Source organism: Apostichopus japonicus, chromosome 6 (assembly GCF_037975245.1).
Source record: "Apostichopus japonicus isolate 1M-3 chromosome 6, ASM3797524v1, whole genome shotgun sequence".
NCBI classification, from domain to species: Eukaryota; Metazoa; Echinodermata; class Holothuroidea; order Aspidochirotida; family Stichopodidae; genus Apostichopus; species Apostichopus japonicus.
In genome coordinates this window covers 2,042,344-2,057,224 of record NC_092566.1, presented here as the reverse complement: position 1 = coordinate 2,057,224, position 14,881 = coordinate 2,042,344, and the positions used below count along the sequence as shown (strand labels likewise).

At 36.3% G+C, this 14,881-nt stretch overlaps 1 protein-coding gene across 15 annotated transcripts in view; it reads left to right on the top strand.

Annotated features, from left to right (window-relative positions):
- The window catches only part of LOC139968642 (scavenger receptor cysteine-rich domain-containing protein DMBT1-like), a 36,856-nt gene that overhangs the window by 1,479 nt on the left and 20,496 nt on the right, over positions 1 to 14,881 (top strand). For 4 of the 15 annotated variants that reach the window (XM_071972851.1, XM_071972859.1, XM_071972850.1 and 1 more), the window contains exons 2-11: positions 621 to 659; positions 2,574 to 2,609; positions 3,698 to 3,733; positions 4,501 to 4,539; positions 5,043 to 5,366; positions 6,631 to 6,666; positions 11,074 to 11,109; positions 12,023 to 12,061; positions 12,579 to 12,896; positions 14,693 to 14,737. In XM_071972851.1, the coding sequence (XP_071828952.1) occupies positions 621 to 659; positions 2,574 to 2,609; positions 3,698 to 3,733; positions 4,501 to 4,539; positions 5,043 to 5,366; positions 6,631 to 6,666; positions 11,074 to 11,109; positions 12,023 to 12,061; positions 12,579 to 12,896; positions 14,693 to 14,737 (948 nt within the window). Of the gene's footprint in view, positions 1 to 620; positions 660 to 2,573; positions 2,610 to 3,697; positions 3,734 to 4,500; positions 4,540 to 5,042; positions 5,367 to 6,630; positions 6,667 to 8,802; positions 9,049 to 11,073; positions 11,110 to 12,022; positions 12,062 to 12,578; positions 12,897 to 14,692; positions 14,738 to 14,881 lie in introns of those variants that run through there. The other 11 variants (XM_071972854.1, XM_071972856.1, XM_071972858.1 and 8 more) reach the window with 8 other exon arrangements.

Genomic DNA, 14,881 nt, shown 5'->3' with positions numbered 1-14,881 from the left:
CTCAGTTTTGATTTAAAGATGGTAACTGGGGTGGGGGGGGGGTGGGAATTTCCCAGTATGCCCCTCCCTTTTGCTGCCATCACTACTGTTCATGTATAGATTCGTTGCGTCTGATAATATCATTCCCATTTCTACCTTTTTTCTGGCAACATTCTTTGTAAAAAGGTGTGAAGTTGATCTTTCCATCGCCTCATGCACTAGGAATATCTGCCAACATTGAATTTGGAAGCTTTGACATCTTGCACGGCTTTTTTTCACGGAGAGGGATACCTTTCTGTATACGGCATGCTCATTGGGAACGTGGCTTCCAAAACCCTTACCCTTTTCTCTGATATTTATATAGTGACCCACTTGATTGGCCCCTGTGTGTTTTCGTTTCAAGTATATTTGATTACTGGAGAGGTACCCTATACTACAGAAAAGCTCCAGTTGGTCTAAGGAATTTTGAGATCACATCCATATATTTCATTGTGAATATTTTACTCAGAACTGATAGCACGTCGTCACGGTAAACTATTTACTAGAGCATAAACCTATTTGTTTAAGTCGATGATGATTTCTGGCCCCTGTCAGGAAAACCCCGGCAAAAACCTCTAACTGGTTTTCTTTCTTCATAACAGCCACCAGTTGGACAACGAATGGGTTGCCATCCCCTCATTGTATGTTAATATTTTAATTTATCCTTTTCATGAGCAGATCTCACAATAATTAACTGTTTTTCAATTTTGTATTAGATAATACACTTCTGCTGTGACATGAATACAACAAACTTGTATTACAGTTGCTATTCTAAGTGTATAAATGGCGGGAAAGTAACGCTAGCTGCTAAGTACGATGAACTTATCACTGAAATATTCATTGCTACAACATTTCACTAGGTCATATGAACTTTATATTGTTTCATTGTAACTATATTCAAGATGATTTTTAGGAGTAAGCTGTCAATGGATCTAGCTTCATTGTGAGCTTAGTTGTGTTGTAAATTTATGACATCAGCGTTAAACAATAATAAGTCTGAATTGTAATTCAGCCAACTGAAACCGTCAACGACCAACGTGAGATATGCAACTGGCTTCGTATATTTTGGACTGTAAGCGCGGCGAGTTATCCATGATGTAAAGGCGGGCTGCGAATATTTTTTTCCCCCAAACTGAACTGACACTGAAATTATTTCCTCGATTCTGATTGGCTCTCAGCGAGCCAATAGGTTTCCGTACGTATAGGTTATAAGGTTATATACAACTAGTTAACAAGTCAAAAGACACAGATGTCGTCAAATGCATTTTTGTGTGTACACTCACTGGCTGGCACACACTCGTTAACCGTCTTCATGGCCACTGCACATTCGAATAGGCCTATCATGATTCATTGACTGAATACATTTTGAATTTATGATTATAAAATTAAAAGTATCGCAACTCCGAATGTACACAAACACCTCGTACATATGTACATCGGCTACATGTATACAATTACACATGCACTGTTTTATTGTGTTGTATACTAATACACAGTACAATAGGCTATATTACATGTGTTGTGTAGAGCGGAGTCAAGCGAGTAAACAAACGATCGAGGACTGCCTGTAATGGGCGCAGTAGTTGGCAATAGTTGCTTCATTGTGTTAAGAACACTATATACTTTCGTTCATATATACCTACCAAAAATTCTGGAAAGTTTCTAATGTGAATATCTTGAATTTGTTCGTGTTGATTATACTGATATTGACAGAGTATGTAGGGATCCATGTTGAATACTAAAGTATATCACATGCTCGCTGAGAGCCAATCAGAACCGAGGAAATAATTTCAGTGTCAGTTCAGTTTGGGAAAAAAATATTCGCGGCCGGGTGACGCGTTTAAAAACTATATTTGTAGTCAACTGTTGTCATATATTGGTATTAGACTTTTCCTGCTAGCCTAACCTACTGTAACAAACCCTATTCCATTCTAATGGACGCTGGTTCTACTGTAAGGGTGGGGGGGGGGGGGTTAGAAGAGATAAATGAAAGAGGAATGTCAGTAGAGGCGTATGTGGTGTTTGATCCTCTCGGTGGACTCGGGCCGGTGGTCTGTTTGAAAACATTTTCCTCCAAATTATGACTCTCTTTGTTGAATCTTTAACAAGAAATATTACCAGAAAAGGGCCCTAATCGTTACCAGAAATTTTATGTTACCAGGCCTACTTCTGAGCGGCTGTCTGTTTGAAAACATTTTCCTCCAAATTATGAACCTTTTTGTTGAAACTTTTACAAGATTATATTTCATTTGAAAATCTTGATTTTTTTGGTACCTTGAAATATTAACTTTTCATCTCGCCTTTGTATAAAAAACCGTGTCGTTTTGGATTGAAATTTCCACATAACTGTCGAACGTTCGGCATTTCATTGAAAAATGTTGATTTTTAATGTTAATAATTTGACCTTTTAACGAAATAGCCAGTTTCGACGTATGTTTCGCAAAATGTCATAGTTGACCTATATAATGATTGAAAACTAAAAAGCATCCTACGTCTAGGTAAAAATTATGTGAAACGACTTTCTATCATTTTCTTCTTTTATCTTATTTCAATAGTCGGTGGAGTAACAGACGAACCGTCCACTGCTCAATGTAAGAACCTCTCAGTTATCTTTTCTATTTCATGTTTCGTGATTTTTTGAAGAAAAAGAATAAAAAACAGCAGACCTTGTAATGATTTGTATCGTCTGTTGCCATGATAATTAATACAGCAGAAACCAAGTATAAAAAGTGGTGTCTGTTAAATTGTCATGACAAGAGATATTTAGCATGCAAACTCAACCAGCTGAAAAAATGAGACATAATTTATACCATATCAGGAAAACGATTCATATGTATTTATATTCTTACAGATAGTTGGTCTAAAACGACATATTAATAAGGGTGAATTGAGATCACATTGAGTATTCACTCTCAAAATGGTGGTGATGATAGAGGATGGTGAGGGGGGGGGGGGTAGTGGGTAGGTTGGACACATTTCAATCGTGGGACGAAAGAAGCTATCAAACAATACGTTTATGTGGGATGAGGGAGTCGATATAACCCACAGAGTTTGGGAATTTCCCCCGTAGAATGTTAGATTTGTAGATGCTACAGTGACGTAGGAAATTTCACCATGTGTTCACTACAAATTTTACTTTTGTGCTCGAAATGTCTCTTTTTTTAGCTAAATTTACATATTTTATGTCGAAATATCCACTCAAAGTTTCGACTTCTTCCTTGCAAATTCAGCCTGTCATATCAAAATTTCGACCATTTATTTCAAACGTTGCAATATATGTTGTTTCAAATATCAATATATAAAAAAGTTGAAATTGTTTTCCTCCAAATTATGATTCTTTATATTGAAAGTTAACAAGATTCTATTTTATCTGCAAATTTGGATTTTTTTTTTGTATCTTGAAATCTTGACTTCTTATTTGGTCTTTGTATCGTAAACTGTGACTATTTGGATCGTATTTTCCACATAAACAGTCGAACGCTTGGCTTTCAATTGAAAAATGTTGACTTTCAATGTTAAAAATTTGAATCTTTATCGAAATATCCAGTTGTGACGTATGTTTCGCAAAATATCATGGTTGTCCTATATAATGATGGAAACTACAGAGCATCATACTTCTAGGTAAAATTTAATATGAAACGACTTTCACTCATTTTCGTCTTTTCTATTATTTCAATAGTCGGCGAGGTAACAGAAGAACTGACCACTGCTCAATGTAAGAACCTCTCGATTACCTTTGCTGTTTTATTGATAGATTCATTTTATGAATATTCATAATGTGTGAAACAAACCGAAATGTAAAGCCACAACTTAGTTTTCAAACAAAAGACCGTCTCCCACGGATCGACCCAAAAAGAAGATCACAGACATTTACCCCATACGTGTTTCATCCTGTTTGATATACTGTTGCCTTTGTATATTCTTATCTTGATCACGTGACGATGAGTCATAACAACATTCCTTCCTCAATGTAATTCTGTTAATGTTAATTGCCACCTTAATCTTGCATGTGTAATCGCTGTCTTGATCCTTGAAATATTCGGTCCCTAAGACATGTATTTATTAACTGTAGGTATTGGACAATATGTACCTCCAGGTTCACGTTGCACACACACCAAATATTTTATTCCTATATATGGAACCTTTCTCGTTGAAATTGTATTGAATAACTTTGAAGTAACTTTTAGTTCATCACGGATTGTTAAAAAATGCCAATGATTTGTAAGAAGAAATAAGTGTAGTATTAATGTTATTAACTTGTTGTCACCTCAACTAAATAAAGTATAAGTAATTGTACTGCATTTAAATGATTTTACATATTTATTCATTTTGTTTGCAAATACCCAATATGAATTTAATTAAACCAAATTATTTTATTGTTAAAGAGCAGCCTTAATACTTCTTCTAATTTGCCAAAAAAAAAACAACAACAATAAACAAACTGACAAAAAACAAAACAATTTTTTGTTTCCATTTTTACAGCTAATGTTCAGTCGACAGATCAAGGATACTTCACCCGATGTAAGAAAATACTTCCTTTTCTATTTATCTTTCCCATAGTCAAACTATTTCTTGCTCGTTTAACCGTTTCAAAGTCAAAGTCCGTTTACGTGTATAGCTTCCACCGTAGACCATCAAAAAGGACGCACAATATGGTGAAATGATACACTAAATACAAAGCATATGAGTAACTTTACATTGTAACCTTGTCAGTAGGTTGTCATATATTGATATGAGACTATTCCTCTTAGCCTTACCCACTGTAACCCCCACCCCTGCTATGGACGACTGTAATATTCATAATATGATGGACGCTTGTGCTGGTTGAGCTGGGAGTGGGGGACGGGGGGGGGGGGCGTCAGGAGCGAACTTTAAAAAATGTTTCTGAAAGAGCCACACTTTCAAAATGTTGCATAACTTCTTGAACCGTGCATTATGCTAGAGGCGTGTGTGGTGCTATGTTCCCTTCATGAAATTAAGGCGGTGTCGTTTATTTGCTAATATGTAATATTTTCTTCACGTAGACGTAGGGGGTAGTATTGATGGAATCCGACTGAGAAATGGTTCCTATTATTACGGTCGAGTGGAGGTTTTATACAACGGAGAATGGGGTACGGTGTGTGATGACGACTGGGACATAAACGATGCTCACGTAGTTTGCAGACAGCTAGGCTTCGCATCTGCTTATGCTGCCTACCATAACGCCTACTATGGCCAGGGATCTGGTCGTATTTGGATGGACGACTTGCAATGCCATGGATACGAGAGTTCCCTTTCAAACTGTGGTCATAATGGCTTCGGGAATCATAACTGCGGACACTATGAAGATGCCAGTGTGCGCTGTCAAAGTAAGTATGTTTTGCACCATCATTTGGGGAGTTTTGAGAGAAGGATGGTGCAGGAGCTTAGGTGTATGAAAATGTTACAGGATAAATAAACGGTTGGGTATTTGTGGATATGGGTAAGAGTCTCTAACGAATAAGCCATATGCCTCAGGGTGGAATTAGATATCCTGCTCTATTCTCTTAAGTCTAAGTATTTCATGCTTGTTTGAAGAAGACGACGAAGAAGATACCAGCAGACCTTGTAATGAATTTTTATAGTCTGTTGCGATGATACTGAATACAGCAGGAACTAAGTGTAGAAAGTGGTGTCTGTTAAAGTGTATCTCGCGACAAGAGGTATTTAGCATCCCACACGCAACCAGCTGAATGGGGTGTTACAAACAAATGAGACTTAATTTATATCATTTCATAAAAACGATTTATATGTATTTCTTTTCTCACAGATAATGGGTCTAAAACGACATATTAATAAGGATGAATTGATATCACATTGAGTATTCACTCTCAAAATGGTGGTGATGATTGGGGGGGGGGGCAAGGGAGTGGGTAGGTGGAAGACATTTCAATCGTGCGGCGAAAGAAGCTATCAAACAAAGTATGTTTATAGGGGATGGGGGAGTCGATATAACCCACAGAGTTTGATAATTTCCTCCGTAGAATGTTAGATTTGTAGATGCTACAGTGACGTAGGAAATTTCACCATGTGTTCACTACAAATTTTACTTTTGTGTTCGAAATGTTCCTTTTTTTTAGCTAAATTTACATATTTTATGTCGCAATATCCACTCAAAGTTTCGACTTCTTTCTTGCAAATTCAGCCTCTCATATCAAAATTTCGACCATTTATTTCAAACGTTGCAATATATGTTGTTTCAAATATCAATATATAAAAAAGTTGAAATTGGTTTCCTCCAAATTATGATTCTTTATATTGAAAGTTAACAAGATTCTATTTTATCTGCAAATTTGGATTTTTTTTTTGTATCTTGAAATCTTGACTTCTTATTTGGTCTTTGTATCGTAAACTGTGACTATTTGGATCGAATTTTCCACATAAACAGTCGAACGCTCGGCTTTCAATTGAAAAATGTTGACTTTCAATGCTAAAAATTTGAATCTTTATCGAAATATCCAGTTGTGACGTATGTTTCGCAAAATATCATGGTTGTCCTATATCATGATTGAAACTACAGATCATCATACTTCTAGGTAAAATTTAATGTGAAACGACTTTCACTCATTTTCTTCTTTTCTATTATTTCAATAGTCGGCGAGGTAACAGAAGAACTGACCACTGCTCAATGTAAGAACCTCTCGATTACCTTTTCTGTTTTATGGATAGATTCATTTTATGAATATACATAATGTGTGAAACAAACCGAAATGTAAAGCCACAACTTAGTTTTCAAACAAAAGACCGTTTCCCACGGATCGACCCAAAAAGAAGATCACAGACATTTACCCCATACGTGTTTCATCCTCTTTGATATACTGTTGCCTTTGTATATTCTTATCTTGATCACGTGACGATGAGTCATAACAACATTCCTGCCTCAGTGTAATTCTGTTAATGTTAATTGCCACCTTAATCTTGCATGTGTAATCGCTGTCTTGATACTTGAAATATTCGGTCTTTAAGACATGTATTTATTAACGGTAGGTATTGGACAATATGTACCTCCAGGTTCACGTTGCACACACACCAAATACTTTATTCCTATATATGGAACCTTTGTCATTGAAATTGTAAGGAATAACTTTGAAGTAACTTTTAGTTCATCACGGATTGTTAAAAAATGCCAATGATTTGTAAGGAGAAATTAGTGTAGTATTAATGTTATTAACTTTGTTGTCACCTCAACTATATAAAGTATAAGTAATTGTACTGCATTTAAATGATTTTACATATTTATTCATTTTGTTTACAAATACCCAATATGAATTTAATTAAACCAAATTATTTTATTGTTAAAGAGCAGCCTTAATACTTGTTCTAATTTGCCAAAAAACAAAACAACAACAATTACAACAAACAAACTGACAAAAACAAAAAACAATTTTTTTGTTTCCATTTTTACAGCTAATGTTCAGTCGACAGATCAAGGGTACTTCACCAGATGTAAGAAAATACTTCCTTTTCTATCTATCTTTCCCATAGTCAAACTATTTCTTGCTCGTTTAACCGTTTTAAAGTCAAAGTCCCTTTACGTGTATAGCTTCCACCGTAGACCATCAAAAAGGACGCACAATATGGTGAAATGATACACTAAATACAAAGCATATGAGTAACTTTACATTGTAACATTGTCAGTAGGTTGTCATATATTGATATGAGACTATTCCTCGTAGTCTTACCCACTGTAACCCCCACCCCTGTAATGGACGACTGTACTATTCATATATGATGGACGCTTGTGCTGGTTGAGCTGGGAGTGGGCGTCAGAAGGGAACTTTAAAAAATGTTTCTAAAAGAGCCACAATTTCATCATTTTGCATAACTTCTTGAACCGTGCATTATGCTAGAGGCGTGTGTGGTGCTATGTCCCCTAATTGGACTTAAGGCGGTCAATTTTATGGGTATTATGCATAGGCGTAAGAGGCGGGGGGGGGGGGGCTGGGGAGGCTGCAGCCCCCCAACCAATTATTTTTGTTAAAATTCGGGCAATGTGCTGAAAATTTTTTGGGCACCTACTGAAAGAAAAATAAATTGCATGTGTTTTTCAATGGTTAAACTTATATTATGATTATCATTATTATTGTAACGCCTTCCGACAAAAATGATAACCAATATGGAGGATAATAACACGGCAAATGATTGTATGTAATTGACATGCGATGTAATAACCGATGCATGCCTATATGATATGCACATTAAAGGGTGTGAAGACTCGCGCAAAAAGAAACGTCTAATGCCGGTAATATGACCTAGTTTCGAATGAGGTGTTATAGAAGTGTTAGACACCACCATCGATCCCAGAAAATACACACACAGCTTGCTACCGTCGGTAACTAGACACTAGTGTACAGTCAGTAAATACAGCTGCGGTCAATACCCACAGCACAGTATAACACGATACAGCGATGGACATCTCAGGTCCAGCTAAAGGTAACAAGGTATCACGTTTCATTACTCTCTGCATTTTGTAGCGACACGAACAAAACGTCACTTGCAAGCAACAGAAAGTTAAATTTTTCAGATGGCCGCACGCGGTTTGGGGCGAGTCTTCAATGCCTTAAAGATGTTGAACGCGCGCTACGCGCGCAATTTTCGGGCAAGTCGTGACAGCCCCCCCCCCCCCCCCACAACCAATCAAATTGGGCTCCTACGCCTATGCTAATATGTAATATTTTCTTCACGTATACGTAGGGGGTAGTATTGATGGAATCCGACTGAGAAATGGTTCCTATTATTACGGTCGAGTTGAGGTATTACACAACGGAGAATGGGGTACGGTGTGTGACGACGACTGGGACATAAATGATGCTCGCGTAGTTTGCAGACAGCTAGGCTTCGCATCTGCTTATGCTGCCTACCATAACGCATACTATGGCCAAGGGTCTGGTCGAATTTGGATGGACGACTTGCGATGCTATGGATACGAGAGTTCTCTTTCAAACTGTGGTCATAATGGTTTTGGGAATCATGACTGCGGACACTATGAAGATGCCAGTGTGCGCTGTCAAAGTAAGTATGTTTTGCACCATCATTTGGGGAGTTTTGAGAGAAGGATGGTGCAGGAGCTTAGGTGTATGAAAATGTTACAGGATAAATAGAGGGCTGTGAGTATTACGGGTATGGGTAAAGGTCTATAACAAATAAGTCATTATGCCTAGAGTTGAATTAGATATCCTGTTTCATGCTTGTTTGAAGAAGACGAAGACGAAGAAGAAAAAGAAGAAGAACCAGCAGAACTTGTAATGACTTTTATCGCCGATTGCGATGATAATGTATACAGCAGGAACTAAGTTTAGAAAGTGGTGTCTGCTTAAGTGTATCTCATGACAATAGATATTTGGAATCCAATCGCAACCAGCTGAATGGGGTGTAACAAACAAATGAGACATAATTGATACCATATCAGGAAAACAATTCATATGTAATTCTTTTCTTACAGATAATTGGTCTTAAAAGACATATTAATAAGGATGAATTGAGATCACATTTAGTATTCACTCTCAAAATGGTGGTGATGATGTAGGATGGGGGAGGGCATGGGAGTGGGTATGTGGGAGACATTCATTCGTGGGGCGAAATACGCTATCAAACAGTATGTTTATAGGGGGTGGGGAAGTCGAGAAAACCCACAGAGTTTGATAATGCCCCCGTAGAATGTTAGATTTGTAGATGATTTCACCCTGTGTTAACTACAAATTTTACTTTTGTTCTCGAAATGTCCCTTTTTTAACCTAGATTTATATTTCACAATTTTCCTCAAAGTTTCGACTTCTTCCATGCAAATTCAGCCTGCATATCAAAATGTTGACTCTTTATTTTAAACGTTGCAAAATATGTTGTTTTAAAATATCGATTTTTCTAGAAGTTGGAATCTTTTCCTCCAAATTATGACCCTTTATGTTGAAACTTTTAAAAGATTATATTTTATTAAGATTATATTTTATCTGAAAATTTGGATTTTGGTATCTTGAAATATTGACTTTTTATTTCGTCTTTGTATCAAAAACTGTGATTTTTTGGATTGAATTTTCTACATAAACAGTCGAACGTTCGGCATTTCAGTGAAACATAATGACTTTTAGTGCTAAAGATATGACTTTTAATCGAAATATCTAGTTTCGACGTCTGTTTCGCAAAATGTCATGGTTGACCTATATAATGATTGAAAACTACAAAGCATCCTACGTTTATGTAAAAATTAATTTGAAACGACTGTCTCTCATTTTGTTCTTGTCTCTTATTTCAATAGTCGGTGACGAACTGACCACTGCTCGATGTAAGAACCTCTGGTTTATCTCTTCCATTTTATGGATAGATTCATTTTATGAATTTTCCTGATCATAACTTACACTACTGCAGGGAGATAGTTTCAATGCTATGTACACAATTCCAGTATTATTTTTCCTTTAAACTGAATCCTCCAATGTAAGGATGGTCGGTCCGTAGGTTCACCAATGTCCAGCGAAACAAACTTAAATCTGAAGCCACAACTTAGTTTTCCCAACATCAGAAGACCGTCTCCCACGGATCGACCCAAAAACAAGATCACAGACATTTACCCCAAACGTGTGTATATCCTGTTTGATATACTGCTGCCTTTGTGCATTCTTATCTTGATCACGTGACGATGAGTCATAACAACATGCCTGCTTTAATGTAATTCTGTATGTCACCTTTATCTTACGTGTGTAATCTCTGTCTTGATCCTTGAAACATTCGGTCTTGAAGACATGTAAATATTAATTGTGGATATTGGATAATAGTGTAACTCGAGGTTCACGCTACACATACACCAATACTTTGATCTTGTATATTCTCGTTGAAATTGTAAGGAATAACTTTGAAGTCAATTTTATTTCATCACGGATTGTTCAAAACTTTAAACTAAATATCCAGTTTCAACGTATGTTTCGCGAAATGTCATAGTTGACCTAGTATATAATGATTGAAAACTACAAAGCATCATACGTTTATGTAAAAATTAATGTAAAAAGACGATCTTTCTCTCATTTTCTTCTTTTCTCTTATCAATAGTCGGTAGGGTTACAGACGAACTGACCACTGCTCAATGTAAGAACTATCATTTTTCTTTTCTATTTTATGGATGGATTCATGTTTTGAATTTTCTTGATCATAACTTACACTACTGTAGGGAGATAGTTTTAATGCTAATTACACAAGTCCCGTTTTATTTTACCTTTAAATCGATTCTCCAATATATGACCGGTCGGTTCGTAGGTTTACCAATGTATCGAGAAACAAACCTAAATCTAAAGCCACAACTTACTTTTCCAATCATCAGAAGACCGTTTCCCACGGATCGACCCAAAAACAAGATCACAGAAATTTACCCCAAACGTGTGTATATCCTGTTTGATATACTGCTGCCTTTGTGCATCCTTATCTTGATCACGTGACGATGAGTCATAACAACATTCCTGCTTTAATTTAATTCTGTTTGTCGCCTTTATCTTGCGTGTGTACTCTCTGTCTTGATCCTTGAAATATTCGGTCTTTAAGACATGTGAATATTAACTGTGGATTTTGGATAGTTATGTACCTCGAGGTTCACGCTGCACATACACCAATACTTTGATCTTATATATTCTCGTTGAAATTGTAAGGAATATCTTTGAAGTCAATTTTATTTCATCACGGATTGTTCAAAAATGTAAATAATTTGTAAGAAGAAATGAGTGTAGTATTAATGTAATCAATATCTTTCTGTCACCTCAACCATATAAAGTTAAAGCAATTAAATTTCAATTAAGTATTTCACATATTTATTCATTTTGTTAACCAATATGACTTTAATTAGACCTAATCAATTAACAAATTACTTTAGAGAGAGCAGCCTAAATACCTGTTCTTATGTGCATGAAAAAACCCCAGCAAACACAACAACAACCAAACAGGCAAAAAACAACAAACGAATATTTTGTTTATTTATATTGATTTTTTTTTTATTATTTATTTTTTACAGCTAATGTTCAGTCGACAGATCAAGGATACTTCACCCGATGTAAGAAAATACTTCCTTCTTTTCCATTGTAAAACTATACTTACTCGTTAACTGTTTCAAAGTCAAAGTCCCTTTACGTGTTGCTTCCACCAATGAGGACTGAAAATATGATGAAATGATACACTAAATACAAAGCATATGAGTAACTCCTAATAAAACCAATGTGTGGTTACATTGTAACCTTGCCAGTAGGTTGTCATATATTGATATGAGACTTTTCCTCTTAGCCTTACCCACTGTAACCCCCACCCCTTTTAATGGACGACTGTACTATTCATAATATGATGGATGCATGTGCTGGTTGAGTTGGGAGTGGGGTGGGGGTTGGGGAGGAGGGGATGGGAGCGCCAGAAGGGACCTTCATAAATATTTCTGAAAGAGCCACAACTTGAACATTTTGCATAACTTCTTGAACCGCGCATTATGCTAGAGACGTGTGGTGCTATGTTCCCTTCATGGAAATAAGGCGGTTGTCGTTTATTTGCTAATATGTATTATTTTCTTCACGAATACGTAGGGGGTAGTATTGATGGAATCCGACTGAGAAATGGTTCCTATTCTTACGGTCGAGTTGAGGTATTATACAACGGAGAATGGGGTACGGTGTGTGATGACAGCTGGGACATATATGATGCTCACGTAGTTTGCAAACAGCTGGGCTTTCCATCTGCTTATGGTGCCTACCATAACGCCTACTATGGCCAAGGGTCTGGTCGTATTTGGATGGACGACTTGCGATGCTATGGACACGAGAGTTCTCTTTCAAACTGTGGTCATAATGGCTTTGGGATTCATGACTGCGGACACTACGAAGATGCCAGTGTGCGCTGTCAAAGTAAGTATGTTTTGCACTATCACTTGGGGAGTTTTGAGTGGAAGATGGTAGAGGAGGTGCATGAACATGTTACATGATAAATAGAGGGTTGTGGAATTTCTAGGTGGAGCGATGGGTCTGTAAAGAATAAAGATAAATTTATTAAGAAGGACATTCCGGTGATTGCAATCATATGTAACTGTTATCTTAAAGAGAAAATAATGTTCGACACCATTAGTTGAAATGACCATCTAAGTTGTCTTGTCCTTAATAACTCACAATATGGTTTACTTAATGTAAAATATTTTAACTGACCTACCCCTGGCTTACTGTAGGATGTAAAATGCTATAGTTGACCTATAAATGACGGTGAAAAGAAACAACAAAATGGTCGAAATTTATAAAAAATAGAAGTGAAGCGACAATGTCACATATTATTTTTTTTACTAATAGTCGATGGATTTACAGAAGAACTGACTAATCATTAGTGTAAGATCCGCTCTTATCTCTCTAGTTTTATTGATCAATTCATTTTATGAATTTTTAACTTTGTTCCCTCAGACTGGTATATTTTCAATGCCAAGGACAGCTTTATTTTCTCTTTCAACCGATCCTACAGTTTACATTAGGTTGGCTGGGCCTTGGGCTCACCAAATGACCTGAGCAACAGGCCTAAATCTAAAATCTCCCACGAATCGACCCTCACTTTAAAACCAATATGACAGCCATGCCCATACGTGTGTACCATCCTGTTTGATACTGTCATCTTTGTGCATACTTCGCATGGTTATGTGAAATTGAGTCATAACAACAATCCTACTTCCATGTCATTATGTTTGTCCCTTTTATCTTGCAAGTACACTGGCATCAATAAACTGACCGATAAGCAAGGTTAAAGATTCACTAGTTTAATCTTAAGTATGGTCAAGTGCACCGGTCATCAATTTTGTTATTCATTTTTAAAATCGTTAAAGGAGAAGCAAACCCAGTTTTCATCATTAACATATTTGATGAACGCTCCCACTCCCTCCTGAACTAAAACATATGTCAAACACTTTACGCATTTTAATTTCTTAAGCATTTTAGCATACTCTTTATTTTGATAAGGACACATTCTGGAATTACCTGAGCATTGTAGCATACTCTTTATTTTGATAAGGACACATTCAAGATGCTGAATGAGAGATGTTTTTTCCTTTCTAGTCTGTCATAAGGCTTTCAAAAGAACTTAAATATAGTTCGTTTCTCAATTATTGTATGTTTCTTTTACTTGTAATAGACTGCACAAATGGAAATGAAATATTCATTTGAGTATATTCCGCTGAAAGTCGTCAGCTCTTAAGTGAATGAATGACGGCATGAATGAATAAATGAATGGATCAATAAAGGAGGAATGAACAAACGAATGAATGAATGAACGAACAAACGAACGAACGAACGAACGAACGAACGAACGAACGAACGAACGACGGAAGGAAGGAATGTTACAATGAGTGAACACAATAAAAGAATAATAAATGAATAATTTGTTTTATGTACATGTCGCTATCAGTATACCAACCTCTAGACAATGTAGATAACTAAGACAAATACATGTTTACGATATTAAACTTACTTTTATGACATTAACGTGAGTATACGGTTTACTTGAGTAATGGTCTCAACATAAGGTATATGAACATTTTTTATTCGCTCATGAAATGCTTTAAAACTTGTTAAATGAAACAGCTAACAAGAATGCACAAATGGACTTACGAGCATGCCGTACATTCCGTCTGCATTATGTCAACATTTCACTTTTCTTTTTTTACTAACAGCAACTACGTCATGGACAACAGACCGACCTAGACCAAATACAGTCTGTAAGACATATTTCCCTTTCTTCATACTTTTATCGATTCACTATTTATAGATGGGATAGTTTCAAAGTTTTCTCATGTTTGTACAAAATATAGCAACATTTCATAAGTCACCCACCTTCTAAAGAACTTCCCGAACGTATATTA